Here is a 25,969-nt window from a genome sequence, read left to right as displayed (position 1 = left end):
CCGCTCTCCCTCGACATCAAACCCCGGCACCAAACCGCTCCCACCTGGCACCAAACCCCGACACCAAACCCCGACAACAAACCGCTCTCCCTCGACATCAAACCCCGGCACCAAACCGCTCCCGTGTGACACCAAACCCCAACAACAAACCGCTCTCCCTCGACATCAAACCCCGGCACCAAACCGCTCCCACCTGGCATCAAACCCCAACAACAAACCGCTCCCACCTGGCATCAAACCCCAACAACAAACCGCTCCCACCTGGCATCAAACCCCAACAACAAACCGCTCCCACCTGGCATCAAACCCCGACATCAAACCACTCTTGCCCAACACCAAACCCCGACACCAAACCGTTCCCGCCAGACACCAAATCCCAACACCAAACCGCTCTCCCTCGACACCAAACCCGTTCCCGCCAAACACCAAATCCTGACACCAAACCGCTCTCACTAGACACCAAACCGTTCCCGCCAGACACCAAACCGCTCTCCCTCGACACCAAACCGCTCTCGCCAGACAGCAAACCGCTCCTGCCAGACACCAAACCCCAACACCAAACCACTCTCCCTTGACACCAAACCACTCCTGCCAGACACCAAACCCCGACACCAAACCGCTTTCCCTCGACACCAAACCGTTCCTGCCAGACACCAAACCCTAACACCAAACCACTCTCCCTCGACACCAAACCACTCTCACCAGACACCAAACCGCTGCTGTCAGACACCAAACCCCGACACCAAACCGCTCTCCCTCAACACCAAACCGCTCTCCCTCAACACCAAACCGCTCTCCCTCAACACCAAACCGCTCCCGTCTGACACCAAAACACTCCTAGTGTGGAGAGTGTTGATGAAACGGCTTGATGGATGTCGACTGTCTTCTTATAATGGGCAGTGCCTCGGGAAGGACTTGCACCTTGTGTATATTGCACCCTGTCCTGTGCCCACAGTACCAGCTGTACCACGTTGGAACCCAAATCCTGGGAACTCTCGATTAACCGTGGATAGGAGGCAGTCTGCATGAATAGTGAATGTCCCACTCTCACTGATCTTATACTGAGAATTATCTCCTTACTCAAGGATCGGCGTAGGCTTGGAGGGCCGAAGGGCCTGTTCCTGCGCTGTAATTTTCTTTGTTCTTTGTTCAACAGAACCTCATTGTCAAATACAATAACCTTCACACACGCTCACCCAGATGTACAGGTGCACAAACAAACTTTTATTTCTCTCAAGTGGATAGTGAACTATTTCCTACATCAGAAAAGTGACTGCACTTCAAAAGTACTTCTTTGGCTGGGAAGTGCTTTGTGATGTCCTGTGGTTGTGAAATATGCAAATTCCTTTTCATAAGGTCCCGCATGGGAGATTAGTTAAGAAGGTAAGAGACCATGGGATCCAGGGCAATTTGGCAATTTGGATCCAAAATTGGCTTAGTGGCAAGAGGCAGAGGGTGATGGTCGAGGGTTCTTTTTGCAATTGGAAGCCTGTGACCAGTGGTGTACCACAGGGATCGGTGCTGAGACCCTTGCTGTTTGTAGTGTACATTAATGATTTAGACATGAATACAGTATGACGAGTAAGTCCGCGGATGACACAAAAATTGGTGGTGTCGTAAATAGTGAGGAGGAAAGCCTTAGATTACAGGACAATATAGATGGGCTGGTAAGAAGGGCAGAGCAGTGGCAAATAGAATTTAATCCTGAGAATGGCGAGGTGATGCATTTTGGGAGGACTAACAAGGCAAGGGAATATACAATGGATGGGAGGATCCTAGGAAGTACAGAGGGTCAGAGGGACCTTGGTGTAGTTGTCCATAGATCACTGAAGGCAGCAGCACAGGTAGATAAGGTGGTTAGGAAGGCATATGGGATACTTGCCTTTATTAGCCGAGGCATAGAATATAAGAGCAGGGAGGTTATGATGGAGCTGTATAAAATGCTAGTTAGGCCACAGCTGGAGTACTGTGTACAGTTCTGGGCACCACACTATCGGAAGGATATGATTGCACTGGAGAGGGTTCAGAGGACATTCACCAGGATTTTGCCTGGGCTGGAGCATTTCAGCTATCAAGAGAGACTGGATAGGCTAGGGTTGTTTTCCTTAAAGCAGAGAAGGCTGAGGGGGGACCTGATTGAGGTATACAAAATTGGAGGGCATTGATAGGATAGATCGGAAGAAACTTTTTTCCCTTAGCAGAGGTGTCAATAACCAGGGGGCTTAGATTTAAGGTAAGGGGCAGAAGGTTTAGGGGGGATTGAGGAATAAATTTTCACTGAGGGTGGTTGGAATCTGGAACAGACTGCCTGAAGTGGTGGTGGAGGCAGGAACCCTCACAACATTTAAGAAGTATTTAGATGAGCACTTGAAATGCCATAGCATACAAGGGTACGGGCCAAATGCTGGAAAATGGGATTAGGATAGGGGTTTGATGGCCAGCACAGACACGATGGGCTGAAGGGTCTGTTTCTGTGCTGTATAACTCTATGACTCTATGACTATGATGCTATGACTCCTAACAACACAAGAAATAGTAGCAGCAGTAGGCCATGCAGTCTCGAGCCTGCTCTGCCATCCAATAAGATTATGGCTGATCTTCTACCTAACTCCACTTTTCTGCCCTATCGTATACCTTGATTCTCTTGGTGCCCAAGAATCGATCGTTCTCAGTCTTGAATAACCTCAACAACTACTGAGCATCCAAAGTTTGATCTATCGTCTATTATTAGGGACATGGTAACAGGACACTTAGAAAACCCATAATATGATTAAGCCGAGCCAACATTGATTTTGAAAGGGAAATTGTGTTTGACAAATCTGTTAGCATTTTTTTGAGGATGTAACTAGTAGGATGGATAAGGGGGAACCAGTGAAATGTAGTGTATTAGATGTGAGGGCTGAGAGTAATGTATCCAAGTTTGCTGATGATACATAGTTAGGTGGGAAAGTAAGCGAGGAGAGGACACAAAGAGACTGCAGAGACAGAGAGATAGGTTGGGTGAGTGGGCAGGAATTGGCAGATGGAAGACAATGTGACAAAGTGTGCAGTTATCCACTTTGGTTGGAAAAATAGAAAAGCAGAATATTTTTTGAATGGTGAGAGACAAGAAAATATTTGCATTCAGAAAGACCTGGGTGTCCTTGTACATGAAACACAGAAAGTTAACATGCAGGTGTAGCAAGCAAATAGGAAGGCAACTGGTATGTTAGCCTTTGTTACCAAGGGCTTAAGTTTCAAGAGCAAATATACAGGGCATTGGTGAGGCCACACCTGGAGTACTGTGTGCAGTTTTAGTCTCCTTAGCTAAGGAAGGATAAACTTGTTCTCTAGAGGGAGTGCAACAAAGATTCACTAGACTGATCCCTGGGATGAGGGCATTGTTCTATGAGGAGAAATTGAATACACTAGGCCTATATTCCCTTGAGTTTAGAAGAATGAGAGGCAATCCAATTGACACATATAAAATTCTCAAGGGGCTTGACAGGGTAGATGCTAAGAAAGATGTTTCCCCTGGCTAACGAATCTAGAACATGGGGTCACAGTCTCAGAATAAGGGGTCAGCCATTTAGAACTGAGATGAGGAGGAATGTCTTCACTCAAAGGGTTATGAATCTGTGGATGCTCACTTTGAGTATATTCAAGACTGAGGTTGATAGATTTTTGGGTACTAAGGGAATTAAGGGATATGGGAATAGTGTGGGAAGGTGGAGTGGAGGTAGAACAGCCATGATCCTGTTGAATGACAGAGCATGTTCAAAGGGCCGAATGGCCTACTCCACCTCCTACTTCTTATGTTCTACCAGCAAAGCCCTTCAGTAAGGCTGTCCAGCTACTATGTTGTCTACTGATGACAAAAATGAAGGAAAAGAAGAAGACTGGCCCACTCACCTGCCATATGTTTTATTAGCAATCCTCTCATCCACAATCCAGGCTTCAGCAATGAGAAGTGGGGAAAGGAGGGTTTGAACTCAGTACCAATGCCAGCATCAATACTGAAAGAACAGGAGGCAATGATAGTGCAGGACAAAGTAAGAGACCACTGCCAGCAGCACACAAGGACCAGCATCACCTGACCCCACTTGATCAAATAGCCTTCCCTAACAAGAGTCCAAAATGGAGGGAGCCCAAAAAAGGAGGTGGGAGAGAAAAAAAAAACTGCAGTTATTAAAAGAAAGGGGAAAAAATCAAGCAAGGCTGTGAGAGAGAGAGAGAGAGAGAGAAAATAAGGAACATGGAACATAAGAAAGGAATGATGGAGGAAGGAGATGAATCCTGGGGATTGGCCTTCATGGGGAACCTGTGGAGGAGTTGAAAAGTTCAAAAATAGATCATAGAAAGCACAGAATAGGCCTCCACCAGAAAGAGCAGGAAACAGTCTACCCACCTGAGAGGGCCAACTGGGAGACTCTAGCTGTGCTAGGTGGAAGTGAAGAGGTTTTGTTGAGAAAAACATACATTTTCTTTCCCAAGTGAGAGAAAATCTCTCCTGTTTATCATTCTTTCTCTATTCCCTAATCCTGGTCTGAGTGCAGGGAAGTATTGAGCCTACTCAGAGCTGCTAGAAAGAGGATTCACTAAGTAGGTGACTCTCCTTCCTTCTCCTCATCCTGAGTGCCTAAAGCCAAATAGCTGCCAGCGGGAGCCTCTTGTGACACTTCTGAGCTTATGCTGAAACATTGGCGCATCTGGCAATGTTGAGTTAAAGCCATGGGTCAAAGGTCAACAGGAGGCTAGATGTGCAAAGGAGATCTACCAGATGGTACCAGGGATGAGGAACTTCAGTTATGTGGCGAGACTGGAGAAGCTGGTGTTAGTCCTCTTAAAGTAGAGAAGGTTAAGAGGATATTTAATAGAGGTGTTCAAAATCAGTTTTGGTACAGTAAATAAAGGGAAACTGCAGAAGGGTTTGATTTTATTTGAGATAATTGGCAAAAAAGCCAGCAGGAATTGTTTAACGCAGTGTGTTGTTATGATCTAGAAAGCACTGACTGTCAGGATTCAATAATTTCCAAAAGGGAACTGGATAAATACTTGAAAAGAAGAATTTGCAGGGCTATGGGAAAAGAGCAGGGGAGTGGGACTAATTGGCTAACACTTTTGAAGAGTTTGCTTCTGTGCTGTATGACTCTATGAAACGATGTCCAAAAGGCTTCACCAAGCTTGGCTACCAAAGTCTGAATTATCTGATCTATAGCATCTCCCCGTTTCCCCTACAACCTAACCTATTCTGTTCAAAATCCAGAATAATAGCTCCTCACCTCAGGATTATGAAATGAATTGAATCGGCATCCAAAGGATTTTGAACAAAGGACAGAATATGGCTGACAGTCCATTGCTTTGAGTTGCAGAACCAAGGCCTCAACCACGACTATGGGATGGATCTCCACAGCAGCCACCCTGATGTGGGGAGGTGATGGGGTGGGAATTGGGGACCGACACAACTTCAGACCCAACCAAAATCTCTCAGCTCCAACTTTCTCTGTACTGAGATGTTGAAGAATGAGAGAAGGGGAGAGGCAAGTGGGCTGACAGTGGGGTGGTAGGGGAAGGCCAAAAGTAGGAACAGGACAGTAGCTTTGTGTCAGGTGTTGTACCTCCTTATATTACAGTGAGAAGAGCCTTGGATTTTTCTGCAATGTCACTGCCTCCTGTCTTCAGAGTGCTGCTGCCCCCTCTCACCCATGGGGAAGCTTGAATTTGGGGAGAGGGAGAACGCTTAAGAAGAAGAGGAGATCATCATACAAGGGACAGACTTCAACTCAAACAAAACATCAACTGAGCAACTTGGCTGCACTGTGTTATATGAGATCCCTGCAGTAAGCCTGCTGTTTCCTCACTGGTAATATTCCACCCTAGCAATTGTATCTTAATTCTTCTTCTTTAAGTGGTGCAGTGGTTAGCACCACAGCCTCACAACTCCAGGGACCTGGGTTCAATTCTGGGTACTGCCTGTGCGGAGTTTGCAAGTTCTCCTTGTGACCGTGTGGGTTTTCGCCGGGTGCTCCAGTTTCCTCCCACAGCCAAAGACTTGCAGGTGATAGGTAAATTGGCCGTTGTAAATTGCCCCTAGTGTAGGTAGGGATTATGGAATTACTGCAGGGTTAGTATAAATGGGTGGTTGTTGGTCGGCACAGACTCGAAGGGCCTGTTTCAGTGCTGTATCTCTTTAAAAAAATGCCTTCTTTTGACTGTAGTTGCTCATGTGATACCTTCAGTGAATAGTGTCTTTGTTAAGGGAGTAACAATTCCTCTGGACACCATAATGGCTTCAATATTAATTCCCTCCACCTGGCAAAAACCAGAGTGGGGGCTGGGGTTGCAGTTAAGATGGAGTGAGTGTCTTGCCAACTATTTTTCCCCCAATGCAGATTTAACCCATTGGAAAAAACCCCAATAGAGATTAAACCACTGTAACAAAGCTAAGTTACCCTAATAGATATTTAACCAATTGCAACAAACCCCATATCACACAATGGAGATTTGAGACTTCAATGAACCCCAATTATGCCACTGGAGGCTTAACTACTTCAATAAGCCACAATCACCACAATGGAGATTTAACCCATTGCAATAAAACCCAATCACCACTACACCCCCAAGCAGCAGTACAAACATACCCCCCTAACAAACACTACAAACCCCCCAATCAGCTCCACAGATCACCCAAACTATTCTAGAAACCTCTTCCATCCAACTCTACAGAGCCCCCCTCACAAAACCAGCTTTATAAGTCCCTCACAACTAGTTGTACAGAAACCACACGCCCCATTCAACTCTACTAACCACCCCCCCACAACCTAATCTATTAAACCCCTGCCCCCTCTACAGCCCCCAAGCACTACTTATATGCCATCATGGCTGGCTTCTCATCTCCTTTAACTTCAGCTTATCCAAAACTCTGTTTCCCATATCTCATATCTACCAAGTCATAGAGTCGTACAGTATAGAAACAGGCCCTTTGGACCACTGCGTCCATGCCGACCATAATGCCTATCTATACTAATCCCACCTGCCTGCATTAATTCCATATCCCTCTATGCCTTGCTCATTCAGGTACCTGTCCAGATGCCTCTTAAATGCTGCTACTGTTTCTGCCTCCACCACCTCCTCAGGCAGCTCATTCCAGATACCCACTATTCACATCTTTCCTGTAATGCAGCGACCAGAACTGCACACAGTACTCCAAATGCAGCCTAACCAATGTTATGTACAACTGTAACATGATGTCCCAACTCTTGTACTCAATGCCTCAGCTGATGAAGGCAAGCATGCTGTATGCCAGTCTTGCTCAAATTAAAATTCTCATCCTTATGTTTAAATTTCCCCATAGCCACGCCTCTCCATATCTCTATAACTTCTTCCAGACTTAAAAGCCCTCCCAAACTCTCCGCTTCGATGATTTCAATCTCTCGTGCATCATCCACTTTGGCCCATCATTGATGGCGATGTTGTCCGCTGCCTTGGCTCCACCAAATTCTCCATGACTTGCCCACACTTACTCCAGAGATAGTTTTCTAAGTCTTCCTAAACTTTCAACAAGCTCCAGCATCTCTTCCCATAACCCACCACCCACATCTCCTGCCCAGCCATTTGATCTCTGAGGTTTGCCATTAAATACTCAAAACTCAAAACCCCCCAGTTCCCTTCATTGCATGAGGCAGAGTATGGTGCTGAACACTCACCGTCTGCAATGTTAATACTGGGAGATGTTGAAGCTGTGTTTTCTGTGTCCGGGCCGTCGTTGATTTCCTCCGTGATCGGGTGCGTAGCCGCCGTACAAAATGACATTGATGGTGATGAATCCTCCCCTTCCCCCGAGCAGTCCAGTTGGCCAGGCCGCTCGTTGGGGGTGGGATTCGCAGCTAAAACTGGGTCGGCCGCACAGCCGGGATAGGCTGGAGGGTTCTGGTCATCTGGTTGTGTTGCCTCTTCCCCTTGTCCTGCAGGGGTTGTGACCTCAGCTGCGGTGTGGTTATTTATGCAGTTGCACACAGCCTCGTCATAGGTGGGCAATACGACTGGCACTCCATCAACCACCACAAAATTTCTGCTACCTAAAGCATCTTGGTCACTGCTGGAATACAATTCAACAAGGGCAATTGTTAAAGGGGGAGGTAAGTGTATGTGTTCATACTTATCTCATCCATGACTTTGTTACCTCTACACTAGACTATTCAATGCACTCCTGAGCAGCCTCCCATTTTCCACCCTCCATAAACTTGAGCTCATCCAAAACTCTGCAGCCTGTATTCTAACTTGTACCAAGTCCCAACACCCATGTGCTCACTGACCTATAGTGGCTCCCAATCCAACAACATCTTGATTTTAAAATTCTCATCCTGGAGTTCATACCTCTCTATCTCTGTAACCTCCTCTGGCCCTACAATCCTCCAAGATCTTGGCACTCCTCCAATTCTGGGCTCCTGCATAGCCCTGAATTTAATTGTTCCACCATTGGTGGTCAGGCCCTCAGCTGCCAAGGCTTGAATCTCTGTAATTCCCTCCTTAAACTTCTCCATCTATTTAACCCTCTATCTTCCTTTAAGACACTCCTTAAAACCTACCTTTTTGTGACGATGTTTCTGAAGATTGCACAGTGTTCAATACCACTCATGTCTCCTCAAGACTGAAGCAAGACCTGGACAATATCCAGGCTTGGGCTGATAAGTGGCAAGTAACATTTGCCCTACACAAGTGCTGAGCAATGATCATCTCCAACAAGAGAGAATATAATCATCTACCCCTGACATTCAATGGCATTATGATCTACAAGGCACAAGTCAGGAGTGTGATGGAATACTCTCCACTTGCCTGGATAGGTGCAGCAAAGAAGCTCAACGCCATCCAGGACAAAGCAGCCCGCTTGATTGGCACCCAATCCATCACCTTAAACATTCACTCCCTCCACCACCGGCACGCAGTGGCAGCAGTGTGTACCATCTACAAGATGCACTGTGGCAACTCATTAAGCCTCTTTTCACAGCACCTTCCAAACCCTTGACCTCTACCACCTAGAAGGATGGATGTACCTACCTCACATGGACTGCAGCGGTTCAAGAAGGCAGCTCACCACCACCTTCTCAAGGGCAATTAGGGATGGGCAACTAATGCTGGACTTGCTATACGCATCCACATGAAAGAATAAAAACAAAACTTCCGGAAGGATGTGAAGGTCCTTGAAGAGTGCAGCAGAAATTTACCAGAATGGTTCCAGGGATGAGGCAATTTAGCTACAAGGCTAGGTAGGAGAAGTAGAGGCTGTTCTCCTTGGAGCAAACAAAATTGAGGGCAGATTTGATAGAGGTGTACAAGATTATGCCAGGTTTAGATAGATAAGCATGCAGGTCCAACAGGCGATAAAAAAGGCAAATGGTATGTTGGCCTTCATAGTGTGAGGATTCGAGTACAGGAGCAGGGATGTCTTGCTGCAATTATACAGGGCCTTGGTGAGGCCACACCTGGAATATTGTGTGCAGTTTTGGTCTCCTTATCTGAGGAATGATGTTTTTGCTATAGAGGGAGTGCAACAAAGGTTTACCAGACTGTTTCCTGGGATGGCAGGACCAACATATGAGGAGAGATTGAGTCGGTTAGGATTATATTCGCTGGAGTTCAGAAGAGTGAGGGGGGATTTCATAGAAGCCTATAAAATTCTAACAGGACTTGACAGGGTAGATGCAGGAAGGATGTTCCCGATGGTGGGGGAGTCCAGAACCAGGGGTCATAGTCTAAGGATACGGGGTAAACCTTTCAGGACTGAGAGGAGGAGAAATTTCTTCACCCAGAAAATGGTGAACCTGTGGAATTCGCTACCACAGAAAGTAGTTGAGGCAAAAACATTATATGTTTTCAGGAAGGAGTTAGATATAGCTCTTGGGTCTAAAGGGATCAAAGAGTATGGGGAGAAAGCGGGAACAGGTTACTGAGTTGGATGATCAGCCATGATCATAATGAATGGTGGAGCAGGCTCGAAGGGCTGAATGGCCTATGTCTGCTCCTATTTTCTATGTTTCTATGTAGATAAGGTAGACAAAGAAAAGCTATTTCCATTAACTGATGGTACAAGGACTAGGGGACAAAGGTTGAAGGTTTTGGGCAAGAGATGCAGGAGGAATGTGAAGAAATCTTTTTTTACGCAGTGAGTGGTAATTGACAATGTTGAAAATGCTGGTCCCTTTAATTAATCAGGACTACTTCAGAGTAAATAGAGAGCAGGTGGTGCTCATTGCAGCTTGTATTTAAGGGCTGGGTTCCCTGCAGTCAGGGGAGTTAGTTCAGAAAGGAAAAGTGGAAACTGTTATTTGTACTGTGGATTAAGAATAAAACAATTGTGGATCCCAGACTTTTTTCTTGATTTTGGTGACTGAATGTCTGTCAATTGATTATGGTAGTAGAGGATTAATTTTAACCTCTTCAGGTGGGAAGATAAAGAAAAAAAATTCTCTTTCTAACAAAAGCAAAGCTTCTGGTGGCTTTCAAGGTGAAATTGCTGAGTCATGCTGCAGGCTCTTGCATTATGATTACCTGCTAGTCTTTTCAAAATTGGAACCATGTGAACAATGGAAAAATGAGGTGGAAATGTGGACTCTGGTCACTTCCTTGACCAAGAGGAAGCAAGGTATGGCTTTGTCTTTACCAGGAAAAAGCAAGATTAGAAATAAATTATTTTCAGCAGAATGTTAGTGACTTGGACACTGAAGAGGGATTGCCAATGTTAATACAATTTATGGACAAGATTTACAAAAAAGATGATTTGTTGGAAGTCTATGAGGCATGGTTGATTTTTTGTCAATCTTAAATTTATCATCAGTCCATAGAAGAATATGTCATTGAATTCATTTCATCTTTTTATAACCTATCAAATTCCATCTAGAAATTCTGGAGTCTGTGCTTGCATTCAAATTTATTTTTATTTATTTAGAGATACAGCACTGAAACAGGCCCTTTGGCCCACTGAGTCTGTGCTGACCATCAACCACCCATTTATACTAATCCCATATTCCTACCACATCCCTACCTTCCCTATATTCCCCTACCGCCTACCTATACTAGGGGCAATTTATAATGGCCAATTTACCTATCAACCTGCAAGTCTTTGGCTGCGGGAGGAAACTGGAGCACCTGGTGTAAACCCATGTGGTTCACAGGGAGAACTTGCAGGTTTAGATTGTGCACAAATCTCTCATGGATAGACATTTGGTTTTGATAGGGATTCAATTTCATGGTAAAGATTCTTGCTCATTTTTTGAGCAAATGACTGCTGCCTGCAAGAAATCTTTGGGAAAACAATCATTTCCAGCTACCTTCATGTCACAAATTGGAAATTCTGTAGTGATGCAGAGAATAGAGGACTCCAATGATTACTGGTGCTCAAAATTGATGGGGGCCTAGTCACGGGTGCTTGTACAAAGGGGAAGTTGCTGAAAGATATTGAGGTGGGTTGTACTTTTAATAAATTTGTGGATCAAACCAAAATGCAAGATTGGAATGATAGCTGAATCCTAGAAATGCATGGGGAATGATTATTAGGCATTTTTGGTGAGTCTAAGTATCACTAAGCATGGAATTATCTGAAAACCAGGAATCAAGTATTTGAAATAACTCCTGAAATGGATGGTTTTGATGATTAGGATGAATGACATAAAAATATTCTATTAGTGACCGAACACTTAAGTCGGACCATGAGCATCTTGGTTGCTGATTCATTCAGTTGTGTGATAGCGGCTGTACCTCAACTGTGTGGAGTTGATTGGCTAAACTGTTACTTGGAAATCCTTGACCAGGCAGATAAAAGTAAAATTAAAGAATATGAAAATGCTACCTGCTTTAGGTCCAGTGACAATAACACATTCCACTCTTTAAAGAGAGTGGTCCTCCCATGTGAAATAGCAGGAATGTGTCATTTCATCGGCACTGATGTGGTTCAGAGTGACATACCGTTATTGCTAAGTAAGTCTTCGATTGGAGAGAACAAAAGGGAAGATGAGATTGAGCATGGAGACTGACGAAGCATTTGTCTTTGAAGCTGTAAATTTACAATTCACTGATTCAGGACATTATTCCATTGAGGAATCAGTTTCTCGCCGAGAGGTTCCAGAAGTATTACTGACTTCTGGAGACAAGAGTGTGACTAACAAAGAGAATTATCTGGAAGTTGCACAGACAATTTACCCATCCTTCAGTACAAAGGTTAAAGCTACTGCTGAAGGATGCCAGAGTTGTGGATAAAGAGTATGAATCTCTTGTTGAACAGATCACCTCTCAATGTGACCATATGTATTAAATACCTCCACACCCGGTTGTAAGTGTCCCATTAGCCCAAGAATTTAATGAAGTGGTGGCTATGAACCTGAAAATATGGGACAAGGATCAAAGTACTTATCTGTTACGTTTTGTAGATATGGCAACTACGTTCAGTATATCTACAGTATTAAACAATAAGGACAAACTGATGATAGTGGACAAAGTTATGAAAAAGTGGATTGGCACGGGCCTTAGAAATATTGTTGGCATTCCAGCAGATAATGGAGGGGAGTGTGCAAATGACTAGTTTAGTTTAGGGACATGTGAGAACCTAATATTGTAGTTATGAATATTACTGCAGAAAGCCCATTCAGCAATGGCTTGTGTAAAAGGAAATCCTGCAATAGTTGATTGTATCTTACACAAGATACTGGTGGATCAACCAAACTGTAAGCTGCAAACTTGCCCATGCCAATAAAAATTATTTACAAATGGTCGGGGGTGGGAGGTATAGCCCATACCAATTAGTACACGGCCGTAATCCAAAATTGCCTTTTGTACTATGTGGCGATCCTCCCGCCCTGGAGGAAACGATTATTAGCTTTACTTTCTCCGCCCACCTAAATGTGTTACATGCCAGCAGGAAAGCATTTATCAAAGCTGAAGCATCTGGAAAATTTCAGAGCATTAAGAACTCTCATAAGACAGTCTTAGGAAGACTTTTGTTCTGGCGACCTCCTTTATTATAAGGGAGAAGGAAATGGAGAAGTCTGGGAAAAAATACAGGATGTGAGGGGAAAACTCTACTAATACAACATGGGAATCAGACTATAAAAGCACATTCTTCACAAGTATAGGGATGGGTTATGAATTTTCAGACACTGAGAAGGTGATGATCAGGAGGCACCTTGTACATTGCATACCCATGAATTCTGTGATTTTTTTTTTTTGAGCCAGAGAGGCAGGATCTAAGATCAAGAAATAGATACACATACTGATCATGAAGGACAAAAAAAAGCAATCTCATCCAGGGATTGTTTGCCCTAAATTAGGTTCCTGGGTGGAGGGTCAGATAACTGGAGGGAGGTTACGATAGTTAAATGAGCAGGGAAGTCTACAGGCAAATACAAAAATTGGTTAAATGTTTAAGAAGAGGGACAAAAAGTGAAGGCCATGGATTGGCTAAAGGGTTTTTAAAGATGGAGAACAAGTGTGTGCGTGTGTACATGTTTTCATTTTTCTTTTTTCTAAAAAGAAAAGGAATCTGACTATGTTGAAATTTTTAGTCCCTTTTGATTAATCAGGACTTACTTCAGAGTTACTAGTGAGCAGGTGATGCTTATTGCAGCTTGTATTTAAGGGCTGGGTTTTCCCAAGTCAGGGGAGTTACTCCTGGACAGGGAGTTAGTCCGGAAAGGAAGAGTGGAAGCTGGTATTTATATTAAACTATGGATTGAGAGTAAAACAATTGTGGACCACAGCCTGTCTCCTGCTTCCTGATTTTGGTGAATGGATATCTGCCAATTGATCAGTAATGACCTGAAACACACTGTCTTCAGGGTGGTGGAAAGAGAAATTGGATGGATACATGAGGCAAATTTGCAGGGCTACGGAGATAGAGTTGGGGAATGGGACTAACTCTACAGTGACCAGCATAACTCGATGGGCTGAAGAGCATCCTTCTGTGCACAGTTATGACTCATGTTCAACATGGACTATTCTATAACCAATCTTCTGCCTCTGAAAAGGATTTTGTAGTCACAAATGTTCCCTTCTACAGAACTTATCAATTAATGCCAGCACTGGAATGTCTTTTAATGAGGTTTATTGTCTAAACTGACCATTGCTTGAGGGGGTCAGTCTTAGATCAACAATGATCATGCATCTAAATTGACTTCTTCCTCCTCTTTGAATAGAGAAAAGGGGAAGGTTACTATCTCTACAATAGAGAAATAAATCAGATAAGATTAGTAGATTTCAGGAGAGACTGCTTAACTCTCTCTTTTCTTACACATTGCTTCAAGCAATGGTTTAACAGACAAACCTCCATACTTTTCAGTTATAGCTTTGGTTTCTTCTTTATTATCTTTAGATGAAAAAGCAAAGGCTTGCAATGCAGAAAGTTGCAATTCCAAAACTCACCAAATAGCCTAGGCTCAATACACCTCCCAAACTCACGACCTCCGCCATGTAGAAACATAGCAATACTACCCCCTCCAAGTTATACTACCATACTGACTTGGACATATATTACCATACCTTCAATGTCATTGAGTCAAAATCCGATCAAACAGTAGGGCAGTTCGAGAGGCTCTTCCCAAGGAGAGTAAGGGATGGCCAGCCTTGCCATAAAGCTCATATCTCAAGAGCTATTTTCAAAAGTGGATGTTGAGAATTGGTTGGAAGCTGCTCTGATGAAAGTCCCTCCCAGAACATTCTCCTGTCCATTCTCTTTATCATAGAATGCTTACAGCACAGAGGTCAGTCGCCAACTTTAAGGGCATTTAAGTGGTCATTGGATAGACATATGGATGAAAATGGAATAGTGTAGGTCAGATGGTTTCACAGGTCGGCGCAACATCGAGGGCCGAAGGGCCTGTACTGTGCTGTAATGTTCTAATCTAATTCTAATGTGCGTGCTGGCTCTCTACAAAAGCAACTCCGCTAGTCCCACTCCACTTTAGCCCTGCCAGTTTTTCTCCTCCGATTAAATATCAAATTCCCTTTTGAAAGCCACGATTGAATCTGCCTCCACCACACTTTCTGGCAATACATTCCAGATCCTAACCCCACACTGCGTTTATAAAAATAAAAGCTTTTTCTCATGTCACTTTTGGTTGTTTTGCCATTCACCTTATATAGGTATCCTCTGTTTCTGGACCCTTCTGCCAATGAGAACAGTTTCTACCTCCTCTGTCATGATTTTGAACACCTGTCAAATCTCCTCCCCACCTTTACTTCTCTAAGGAGAACAACCCCAGCTTCTCCAATCTATCCAGGAAGCTGAAGTCCCTTATCTCTGGAATCATTCTCGTAAATCTTTTCTTTATGGATACCAATGGATCTGCTGCATTTTTCACATGAGACTGTGTATGTAGATTTGGTCTATGCATTTCACCCATGCCTATGTTTGACCAGAGAGTATTTGATGTTGGCATGGATGTGCACAATGTTCCTTCCCACAGCACTGATCGTGCTCACTTTCCATTAATGTCTAATCCTCCCAATCACAGCCCCCACTCTTAAACTAAAGAGTGCCCTTTACTGTTTACCTAGACTGGCATGGTGACTTCAGCTTGATCTGAAAGGCTTTGAAGAAGACCACAAGGAGCAGGGACAGGAGGACACTGATGGCCGTGAAAGCCACGATCTTCCAGGTAGAGAGGATAGTTTGCTCCGAGTCTGACCAGGATTGATCTGCAAGAGATATTGAACAGTAAGTGATGGTGAGACCACTACGTTCCAAATCAATAGCACCAAACCCATGGGGAAATTAAGCAAAGACATCTGAAATCAGCCAAACACTGAAAGCTTCCTGATCATCGAGCTCAACAGTATCGTAGGGAGATCCACTGAATAGTTCACTCCAAAGAAATCAAGAAGTAAAGTCAAGGATGATAAACGGCCGTTCAACAAATTTAAAGTACATTCCTCTGGTACCCTAACTCTTCCATCTGTTAGGATCACCTGGTTCATGGTTTGTGTTAATTTTCTAGAGGTAACTTTTAATTTGGGAATTGAATTGTTGCTTGACTGGGAGCTAAGTAGGTCAGTGAGCACAGGGCTGATGGGTGAACGGGACTTTGGAGTAAGGACATGGGAAACAGTGTTTTGGATTACCTCAGGTTTACGGAGGGTAGAATGTGGAAGGCCAACCAGGAGTGTGTTTGAATAGTCAAGATAGACTTAGACTTGGGTGTACAGGGCACAATTTCAAAATTTGAAGATGACCAAAAAACTTGTAAGTATAGTGAACTATGAGGAGGATAGTGATAGGCTGGTGGAATAGGCGGACACACAGCAGATGCAATTTAATGCAAAGAAGTGCAAAGTGATGCATCTTAGTAAGAAGAATGAGGAGAGGCAATATACAATTCTAAAGGGGGTGCACAAACAAAAAGACCTTGGGATATATGTGCACAAATTGTTGAAGGTGGCAGGGCAGGTTGAGAAAGCAGTTAATAAAGCATATTGGATCCTGGGCTTCATATACTGAGGCATAGTGTACAAGGCAGGTTTTGATGAACATTTATAAAACACTGGTTTGGCCTCAACTGGAGTATTGTGTCCTGTTCTGGGCACTGCACTTGAGGAAGGATGTGAAGGCTTTTGAGAGGGTGCAGAAAAGATTTACAAAAATGGTGCCAGGGATGAGAGGCTTCAGTTATATGGATAAACCTGAGAAACTGGGGTTGTTCTCCTTACAGATGAGAAGGTTGACAGGAGATTTGATAGAGGTGTTCAAAATCATGTGGTGTCTAGGCAGAGATGGAGAGAAACTGTTCCTATGGCAAAAAAGTCAACAACCAAAGGGGACAGATTTAAAATGATTGGCAAAAGAACCAAAGGTGACATGAGGAAAAATGTTCTACTCCGCGTGTGTTTAGGATCTGGAATACACTGCCTGAGAGTGTGGTGGAGACAGATTCAATCATGGATTTTAAAAAGGGAATTGGATTTGCACATGAAGGGAAAAAATTTGCAGGGCTATGGGAAAAGATCAGGGGAGTGGGACTAGCTGAGTTCTTGCAGCGAACCAGCACAGACTCGACAGGCCGAATGACCTCCTTCCATACTGTAATCGTTCTGATTTTAGGTAACAAAGGCATGAATGAGGGTTTCAGCAGCAAATGCTGATGCAGGGGCGGAGTTGGGCGACGTTAGAGGTGGAAATAGGCTGTTTTAATGATGCCATGGATATATGGTCGGAAACTCGTCTTGGGGTCAAATACGAACTAAAATTACAAAATGTCTGGCTTAATCTGACTGTTGCCAGGGAGAGTGATGGAGTCGGTAGCGAAGGAACAGAGATGGAGTGGGGACTGAAATCAGTGGCAACGGGCAGATCTTTGTGGGACATCAAAGGTAACAGTATGGGAGTGGGAAGAGAAACCATTGTGAGCTACAGTTAGATAAAAAGGGAACCAGATGCATGCAGTCCCACCCAGCTGGACGACATTGGAGAAGTGTTGCAGGAGGATGGTGTGGTCAACTGTGTCAAAGGCTGTAGACAGGTTGAGAAGGATGAAGAGGGAAAGTTTGTCACAGTCACATTGGATCTCACTAACTTTGATTAAGAGCTGGTTCAGTACTGTGGCAGGAACAGAATCATGAAGTTCTGGGAAAGATAGGCACAGATTTGGGAGGCGACAACACATTCAAAGATTTAGGAATGGTCTTTCTGAACACTGTTCCACCCCCCCCCCCCCCCCCCGCCCCCCCAACTTACTACCTCCCTTTTAAAAGTCCCCTCACAACCTACCTCTTTGATTCTGCTTGGACACATCACTGAACATTTTGCTAGATATGAACCTCACCTCCCATAAAGTATTACATCAAGGGTGCTCTGAAAATGAAAGCCATTTCTCTTCTTGAACAAGATCCTGATCCCTATCTCACCACAATCCCCCTCCTGCCTTTTTCCACACTGCTGGCAGTACCTTCTTTTATGAACCCCATGTCCCAGAGGGTACCCTACTCCAATAAAGCTCTCTTCCACTGCATGCCAAGCACCCACCGGCTTGCTGGCAGAAGACCTGGCTGGTCGGGAACCACTCTCCATACTGGCAGGTGATGTATTTATAATCGTTGATGAGGAAGTAGCCAGGGTCACAGTAGAACTCCAGGACAGTGCCATGGATGTAGCGGTCACAGGGATAAGGGTGGCAGACGTAGTCACCATGATCTGGTATTGGAGGTAGCGGACACGCTAGAGAGAGAGAGAGAGAGAGAGAGAATGAATAATATCTCTATCCTCTACAGTCAAAGTGCTGCAATTGTCAAAGTTCGTGTCAGCCACAGAAGTGCTAAAGTGCAGCTCCCACAGAGTGGGCTTCTCTCCATGGCAGAGCCACCTGCTGTCCTGTCTCAGTATGACAGCAAGCCTGCTCTGGCCCAGTCCCAGATGCTGCAGTTTGGAGGAGGCAGTGGCGTAGTGGTATTGTTACTGGAGTAGATATCCAGAGCCCAAGCTAATGCTCTGGGGACACGGGTTCAAATCCCACCATGGCAGATAGTGAAATTTGAATTCAATTAATAGACTAGATTTTTAATTTTAGATTTAACGGTGACAATGAAACCATTGTCGATTGTTGTAAAAACCCATCTCATTCACTAATGTCCTTTAGGGAAGGAAATTTGCTATCCTTACCCAGTCTGGCCTACATGTGACTCCAGACCCACAGAAATGTGGTTGACTCTTAAAATGTCCTCTGACATGGCCGAGCAAGCTGCTCAGTTCAAGAGCTATTAAGGATGGGCAATAAATGTTGGCCTAGCCAGTGATGGCCACATCCCACAAAAAAAAGAATTTAAAGAAATGTCTGAAGCTGGGCCCTCTGGATCCAGAGCTGCTTGAGGTTGCACACCATAGCCATCTGAATTGTTCTAAATGGAAGCTCAGCAGCATGCCACTTCCCGAGCTGTAGCTTCCGGGGAAACAATTTATGGGAGCACAGAGAGGTAATGAACATAGAAGGTTGGCACGAAGGGCTTGCACAAGGGTGATTCAGAATTATTTGTTAACTGTTAGAGATGGAATTGAGTTGTTTGATAAAGTTCTTTCTTGTTCTGGATTTGGTGCTATATTTATAGCGAAGTGAGGCTGAACTGAAGGAAAGCACTCGACGCTGATAGTTAGGAGAGTGGAAAGGATGAAGCTTCTTGTGGCTGCATGGCTCTTGTAGACCTGCTCTGCAGTTGTGCCAGAGTTCCCAACAGGAGCCTTGAGCCACGACTGGAGAGAATAGTCCTTGTCGCCCAGTAGCCAGCCTGTCACTTGGCAGCCTGGCTGAATAAAGAGGCTTAGCGCAGGACTAATCAGTCATGACACTGCTGGGATAGTGGGCACAGACCTTCAGGAAACAATACCCATAGTCGCAAACCAGCTGCATGTTCAGCGAGTGGAATGCCTTTCAATTGATATAGATTGATATAGAGGCTCAAGCAAATAATGCAAGGCTGGATTGTATCTATTTTAATGCAAGGAATCTTACTAGTAAGGCAGATGAATTGAGGGTGTTGATTAACACATGGGAATATGATATTGCTTTCACTGAGACATGGTTGAGGGAAGGGCAGGACTGGCAGCTTAATATCCCAGGGTATAGAATCTTCAGACGTGATAGAGGAGGGGGTAAAAGAGGAGGTGGCATTGCACTGTTGATCAAGGAGTCAATTACTGCAGTAAGGAGGGATGATATCTTCGAAGGTTCCTCTAATGAGGTTATATGGGTAGAACTTAAAAACAAAAAGGGGGCAATGACTTGTCTGTGTGGACTACAGGCCTCCAAACAATCAGGCAGTGATAGAGGAGCAGATATGTAGGCAAATCTCAGAGGTGCAAAAATAATAGGGTAACAAGAGTAGAGGATTTCAACTTCCCCTATATTAGAGGGGATAGTATTAGTGTAAAAAGCTTAGTTGGGACAGAATTCTTCATGTGCATTCAGGAGAGCTTTTTGAGCCAGTACTTAGATAGTCCTACAAGAGAAGGGGCAGTACTGGACTTAATCCGAGGGAATGAAGCCAGACAAGTGGTAGAAGTGTCAGTGGGGGAGCATTTCGGGGATAGTGACCTTAACTCTGAGATTTGTTATGGAAAAGGACAAAGAGGGACCGGAAATAAAAATACTGAATTGGGGGAAGGCATATTTCAATATGATAAAACAGGATCTGGCCAAAGTGAACTGGGAGCAGCTTCTTATAGGAAAATCTACATCAGACCAGTGGGAGTCATTTAGAAAGGAAATAGTGAGAGTTCAGGTCCAACATCTTCCTGTAAAGGTGAAGAGTAGGACCAACAAGTCCAGGGAACCCTGGATGTCAAGGGATATAGAGGATTAGATAAGGGAACAAAGGAGGTGATGGCAGATTCAGAGCACTGAAAACATCGGAGGCCTGAGAGGAGTATAGAAGGTGTAGGGGGGGTACTTAATGTAATTAGAGAGTGCAGAGGGGGCATGAAAAGTCACTGGCAGACAAGTTAAAGGAAAATCCCAAGGCGTTTTATAAGTATGTTAGGGGCAAGAGGATAACCAGGGAAAAAGTGAGGACCATTAGGGATCTAAGAGGCAATCTGTGTGGAGTCGGAGAACATAGGTGAGGTTTTGAACGATTACTTTTCATCTGTGTTCACCATGGAGAGGGACGATGTAGGTGTAGTGATCAGGGAGGGGGATTGTGATATACTTGATCAAATTAGCATTGAAAGGGAGGAAATATTAGCAGGCTTAAAATGGATAAATCCCCAGGCCCAGTTGAGATGTATCCCAGGCTGCTTTGTGAAGCAAGGGAGGAGATAGCGGGGGCTCTGACACAAATTTTCAGCACCTCACTGACCACAGGAGAGGTACCAGAGGACTGGAGGACAGTGAATGTGGTACCATTATTCAAGAAGGGTACAAGGATAAACCAGGTAATTATAGGCCGGTGAGTTTAACATCAGTGGTAGGGAAATTACTAGAAAAACTTCTGAGACACAGGATTAATCTCCACTTGGAGAGGCAGGGATTAATCGGGGATTGTCAGCATAGCTTTGTCAGGGGAGATCATGTCTAACAGATTTGATTGAATTTTTCGAGGAGGTGACTGGAGGTGTAGATGAGGGTAAAGCAGTTGAAGACATCTACATGGACTTCAGTAAAGGCTTTTGATAAGGTCCCGCATGGGAGATTGTTAAGAAGGTAAGAGCCCATGGGATCCAGGGTAATTTGGCAAATTGGATTCAAAATTGGCTTAGTGGCAGGAGGCAGAGGGTGATGGTAGAGGGTTGTTTTTGCGAATGGAGGCAGTGACCAGTGGGGTATCATAGGGATTGGTGCTGGGACCCTTGCTGCTTATAGTGTACATTAATGATTTAGATGTGAATATAGGAGGTATGATAAGTAGGTTTGCAGATGACACGAAAATTGGTGTCGTAAATAGTGAGGAGGAAAGTCTTAGATTACAGGACAGTATAGATGGGCTGGTAAGATGGGCGGAGCTGTGGCAAATGGAGTTTAATGCTGAGAAAAGTGAGGTGATGAAATTTGGGAGGGCTAACAAGGCAAGGGAATATACAATAGATGGTAGGACCTTAGGAAGTAGAGGGTCAGAGGGACATTTGGGTGCTTGTCCATAGATCACTGAAGGCAGCAGCACAGGTAGATAAGGTGGTTCGGAAGGCATATGGGATACTTGCATTTATTAGCCGAGGCACGGAATATAAGAGCAGGGGGGTTATGATGGAGCTGTATAAAACGCTAGTTAGGCCACAGCTGGAGTACTGTGTACAGTTCGGTCACCACAGTATAGGAAGGATGTAATTGCACTGGGGAGGGTGCAGAGGAGATTCACCAGGATGTTGCCTGGGCTGGAGCATTTCAACTATGAAGAGAGACTGGATAGGCTGGGGTTGTTTTCCTTAGAGCAGAGAAGGCTGAGGGGGGAACTGATTGAGGTATACAAAATCCTTAGTGGAGAGGTCAATAACCAGGAGGCATAGATTTAAAGTCAGGGGTAGGAGGTTTAGGGGAGATTTGAGGAAAAATGTTTTCACCCAGTGGGTGATTGGAATCTGGAACACACTACCTGGGGAGGTGGTGAAGGCAGGAACCCTCACGACATTCAAAAAGTATTTAGATGAGCACTTGAAACGCCATAACATACAAGGCTACAGGCCAACTGCGGGGACTTGGGATTAGTTTTTGGATGGGTGCTTGATGTTCGGCACAGGCGGGTTGGGCGGAAGGGCCTGTTTCTGTGCTGTAACTCTGACTATGACTGTATGCCAGGCTGGTGATGGGCAGTTTATAGCCACCTTCCACCCTGGGGAAATATGGGCGAAAGCTGGTGCTCATTCGTCCTGTCTCGCTCTGTCCTTGGGGAAAGAGCTGAAGGCGTTCCCTTGGCACAGATCCTCGGTGACCTCTCTGATACACTGGTGAACAGTGAACTGTTCTTTGTCACTGTCACCTATGGCAGCTGGAATGATCCCCTTGGCATAAAGTTAAAGGATACAGTGACCTTGACAGCCACAGGCTGCAGTCAAACTGTTCACAACAAGCCTTCGAGCTTATTTACATAAGCTAGTCACTACTGTTCCTTAGCCAGCACAAGCATGTTGGGCTGAATGGCCTCCTTCTGTGCTGCATCATTGTATGATTCATTAAATAGTTCTGGCATGTACTCTGGATGCCTTGAGAAGCCTGTGTAATATGCCATGTGGTGCACCTCTGGCTGGCAATGAATGCTATGTTGGATGCTTAGGTGCCCACAACTGGGTGCAGCACCTTCAAAGTTCTAGGCTTTGGGTGCCTGAATTCAGGAGAGACAGGGAGGAAAAGGTGATTAAAATAAGTGAAGCAGGATAACTGAAGCAGATGTTAAACGGACATTTGAACCGATTAGGCGATTCTACCTTCAACATCCAGGCATCGTGGAGAGCTCAATGACCACAGCAGGTTGTACATGCATTCCAGAAGCTCTGGCCCTGCTAGCTTGTATCCAGGGAAGCACTGATAACGCACGACTGACCCTACAGGAAAGGAGGTCAGAGAATCTGACACATTGACGTAACTGTGAGGAAATACCTGGGGCTTCAAGCAACCTGAAGAGAAAGAGAAACACATGGGAAAACAAGGTTAATGAGTCCCCCAGGGAAACCCAGTCCCCCATTGATGGCTTTCAAGATGTCTGCTTGTCAGTCAGCTCCCTCGGGAGCTCCTTTCTGTGCACCTTTATCTTTGCCTATCCTCTGCCATCTTTTGCTCTATCTCCCGCAATCTCCTCTCTCCAACTATTTAAGTTCTGCTGGCTCTAATGGTGTACGCATTTCAGCCCGAACTACAAGTTAACTGCTGATTTTAAACCACCACTGCTCATCCCCTGACCATGCCTACTCTTCGCCTTCTTCAGTGAGCACTGGATCTTTTCTCAAATTCTTGGACTTCTCAGGCAGTCCCATGGGATCGAGGATGACTCGCTTACGATGGGTTCTGAGATGGCTGCTCAGTCCAATACATGACCTGCAGACTCTGCCACATGAGGGGCAGGTGGTGCTTGAAGGGTCAAGTAGATGAATAGTTTTGGAGGTTTGTGCACTCCCTCTGATGCCTCGACTTCACATGTTCCCAACGCAGTCCCTCAAGGTGTACAATGCCTACCTGAATAAGCTTTCTCCATGTAGGACAGTCACAAATCGGGACTCTCACAAGTCAACAGGGATGTTTGATCTTTTCAGGGATGTTTTGAGGACATCTCCAAAGCATTTCCACTGTCCTTGGAGTCTCCTGCCACAACCAAGTTCTGAGTAGAACAGCTACTTCAGGAGTCTGATGTCAGGTATGCAAATGATATGTCCCGCATAGCGAAGCTGGTTTTGGGTGATTAGCACCCGATGCTGGGCAGGTTGGCTTGGGAGAGGACACTGCTGTTGGGCCAAATCTCCTGGATTTGGAGGATCTGGCGGAGTCACCTCTGGTGGTACCTCTCCAGTGCTTTGAGGTGCCTGCTCTTGGTTGTCCAAATCTCCGAAGTGCGTAGGAGCGCAGGGGTCACTGCTGTCCGATAAACCATGATCTTAGTCTCAAGTGTGTACAAAATCATGAGAGGTATAGACAGGGTGGATAGCAAGAGGCTTTTTCCCAGAGTGGGGGATTCAATTACTAGAGGACACGAGTTCAAAGTGAAAGGGGAAAAGTTTAGGGGGGATATGAGTGGAAAGTTCTTTACGCAGAGGGTGGTGGGTGCCTGGAACGCGTTGCCAGCGGAGGTGGTAGATGCGGGCACGATGGCGTCTTTTAAGATGTATCTAGACAGATACATGAATGGGCAGGAAGAAAAGAGATACAGAACCTTAGAAAATAGGCAACATGTTTAGAGAGAGGATCTGGATCGGCGCAGGCTTGGAGGGCCGAAGGGCCTGTTCCTGTGCTGTAATTATCTTTGTTCTTTGTTCTTTGTTTGAGATCTTGATCGTCAAGTACGCTTTTCCTCAGACAAAAAAAACACACACCACAGGAATCTTCCATTCACCAAAATGAAGTTTGAGATCTGGAATGTCAGGACCCTCATGGACAACCCCAAAAGCGGCAGGGAGCTCAGGCACTTCGACATCGACATTGCCACCCTAAGTGAGACATGATGTGCAGGAGATGGCCAACTGAAGGAGCAAGGCGACGGATACACCTTTTTCTGGAATAGTCTCCCGGAAGAGGAACAATGCCTCCATGGGTTGAGCTTCATCAAAAATGAGCTTGTCTAGCGTCTCAGCGACTCCCACTGTGTGATAAGCAAGCGGCTCATGACTGCCCAGCTTATCCTTACAAGAAACTGGCATGCCACTGTCATCAGTGTATATGCTCCCACTCTTGAGGCACCAGATGAGGCCAAGGAGGGATTCAACACTGACCCTGGCCTAGCCCAAGTCCCAGCAGACGACAAACTGATCCTCCTTGGAGACTTCAACGCCAGAGTTGGGAAGGATGTGAATCTCTAGAAGAGGGTGGTTGGCAAGGAAGGAGTAAGGAAAGTAAATTCCAATGGAGTCCTCGTGCTGAAGAAATGCTTTGAGCATGATGTCGTCATAACTAACACCCTGTTCCACCAGGGAGACAAACACAAGACCTCGTGGCAATACCTGCGGTCCAAACGCTGGCACCTACTTGACTACGTCATTTGAATGAGGGACCACAGAGATGTCCACATCACCCGCACAGGTACTGGTGATTACTGGACCAACCACTGCCTCATCCAATCTACCATCTCTCTCAGCCTAGCCCACAAGCAGCAGAAGCAACACAGACAGTGCTGCAAGAAAATTAACATTGAAGGCCTGAAAGATCCTGCTAAAGTGCCCTTCTCAGTCAGCGCCTTACTGCCAATTTCTCAACCTTCAACACAGAAGCTGCTGTGTGCCATTAGTGCCTGGTTGACCCTAAGGGCCACTGTAACAAACACCTACAAAGAGGCACCAAGAAGCATCGAGACTGGTTGGTTTGACAAGAACCAGCAAGAAACGCAGGACCTGAGCGTAAGCGCAAAGCCTTCGCAGTCTGGAAATTCCACCACACATCCAAGGTAAAGCAGCAATCCTACAGCCTCCCAAAGGCAGCGGTGCAGCCTAAAACCCGGGACATTAAAAACAAATGGTGGGTAGAAAGAGTGCGAGAGATCCAGCAGCTTGCAGCCACCAATGACGTGTGGTTTCTTCAGTGCTGTCAAGGCAATCTATGGCCCAAGTACTCAAGGGCCCACCTCGCTGAGAGCCAAGGATAGGGGAGAACTCGAGGACAAGGAGGCAGTCAGTGCTCGCTGGAGGGAACATTTAGAAGAACTCCTCAACTGAGACCATGTCTTTGACTTGTCCATCCCTCAATACCCCATCCGGCTCAGTCTCGGTGCTACCCCAGTCCGGAGTGTGGTTACTCAACAGCTGAGGAACAACGCCTCTGGAGCAGACAGAATCCCTGCTGAAATCCTGAAACATGGCAGAGACACACACCTGGCGCGACTCCACAACCTC

General features: G+C 45.3%; 1 protein-coding gene across 1 annotated transcript in view; it reads right to left on the bottom strand.

Moving 5' to 3' along the window:
* Window positions 1-4,289: 4,289 nt before the first annotated feature.
* The window catches only part of susd4 (sushi domain containing 4), a 100,155-nt gene continuing 78,475 nt past the window's right edge, over window positions 4,290-25,969 (bottom strand). The window contains 5 exon segments of the mRNA XM_068028601.1: window positions 4,290-4,300; window positions 7,686-8,074; window positions 15,519-15,663; window positions 17,945-18,175; window positions 22,865-23,053. Coding sequence (XP_067884702.1) covers window positions 4,290-4,300; window positions 7,686-8,074; window positions 15,519-15,663; window positions 17,945-18,175; window positions 22,865-23,053 — 965 coding nt within the window.

The sequence above is a fragment of the Heterodontus francisci genome, chromosome 3 (genome assembly GCF_036365525.1).
Source record: "Heterodontus francisci isolate sHetFra1 chromosome 3, sHetFra1.hap1, whole genome shotgun sequence".
In the NCBI taxonomy this organism is placed as follows: domain Eukaryota; kingdom Metazoa; phylum Chordata; class Chondrichthyes; order Heterodontiformes; family Heterodontidae; genus Heterodontus; species Heterodontus francisci.
Note: the sequence above shows the minus strand (reverse complement) of the source record. Positions and strands in the feature narration are given on the sequence as shown.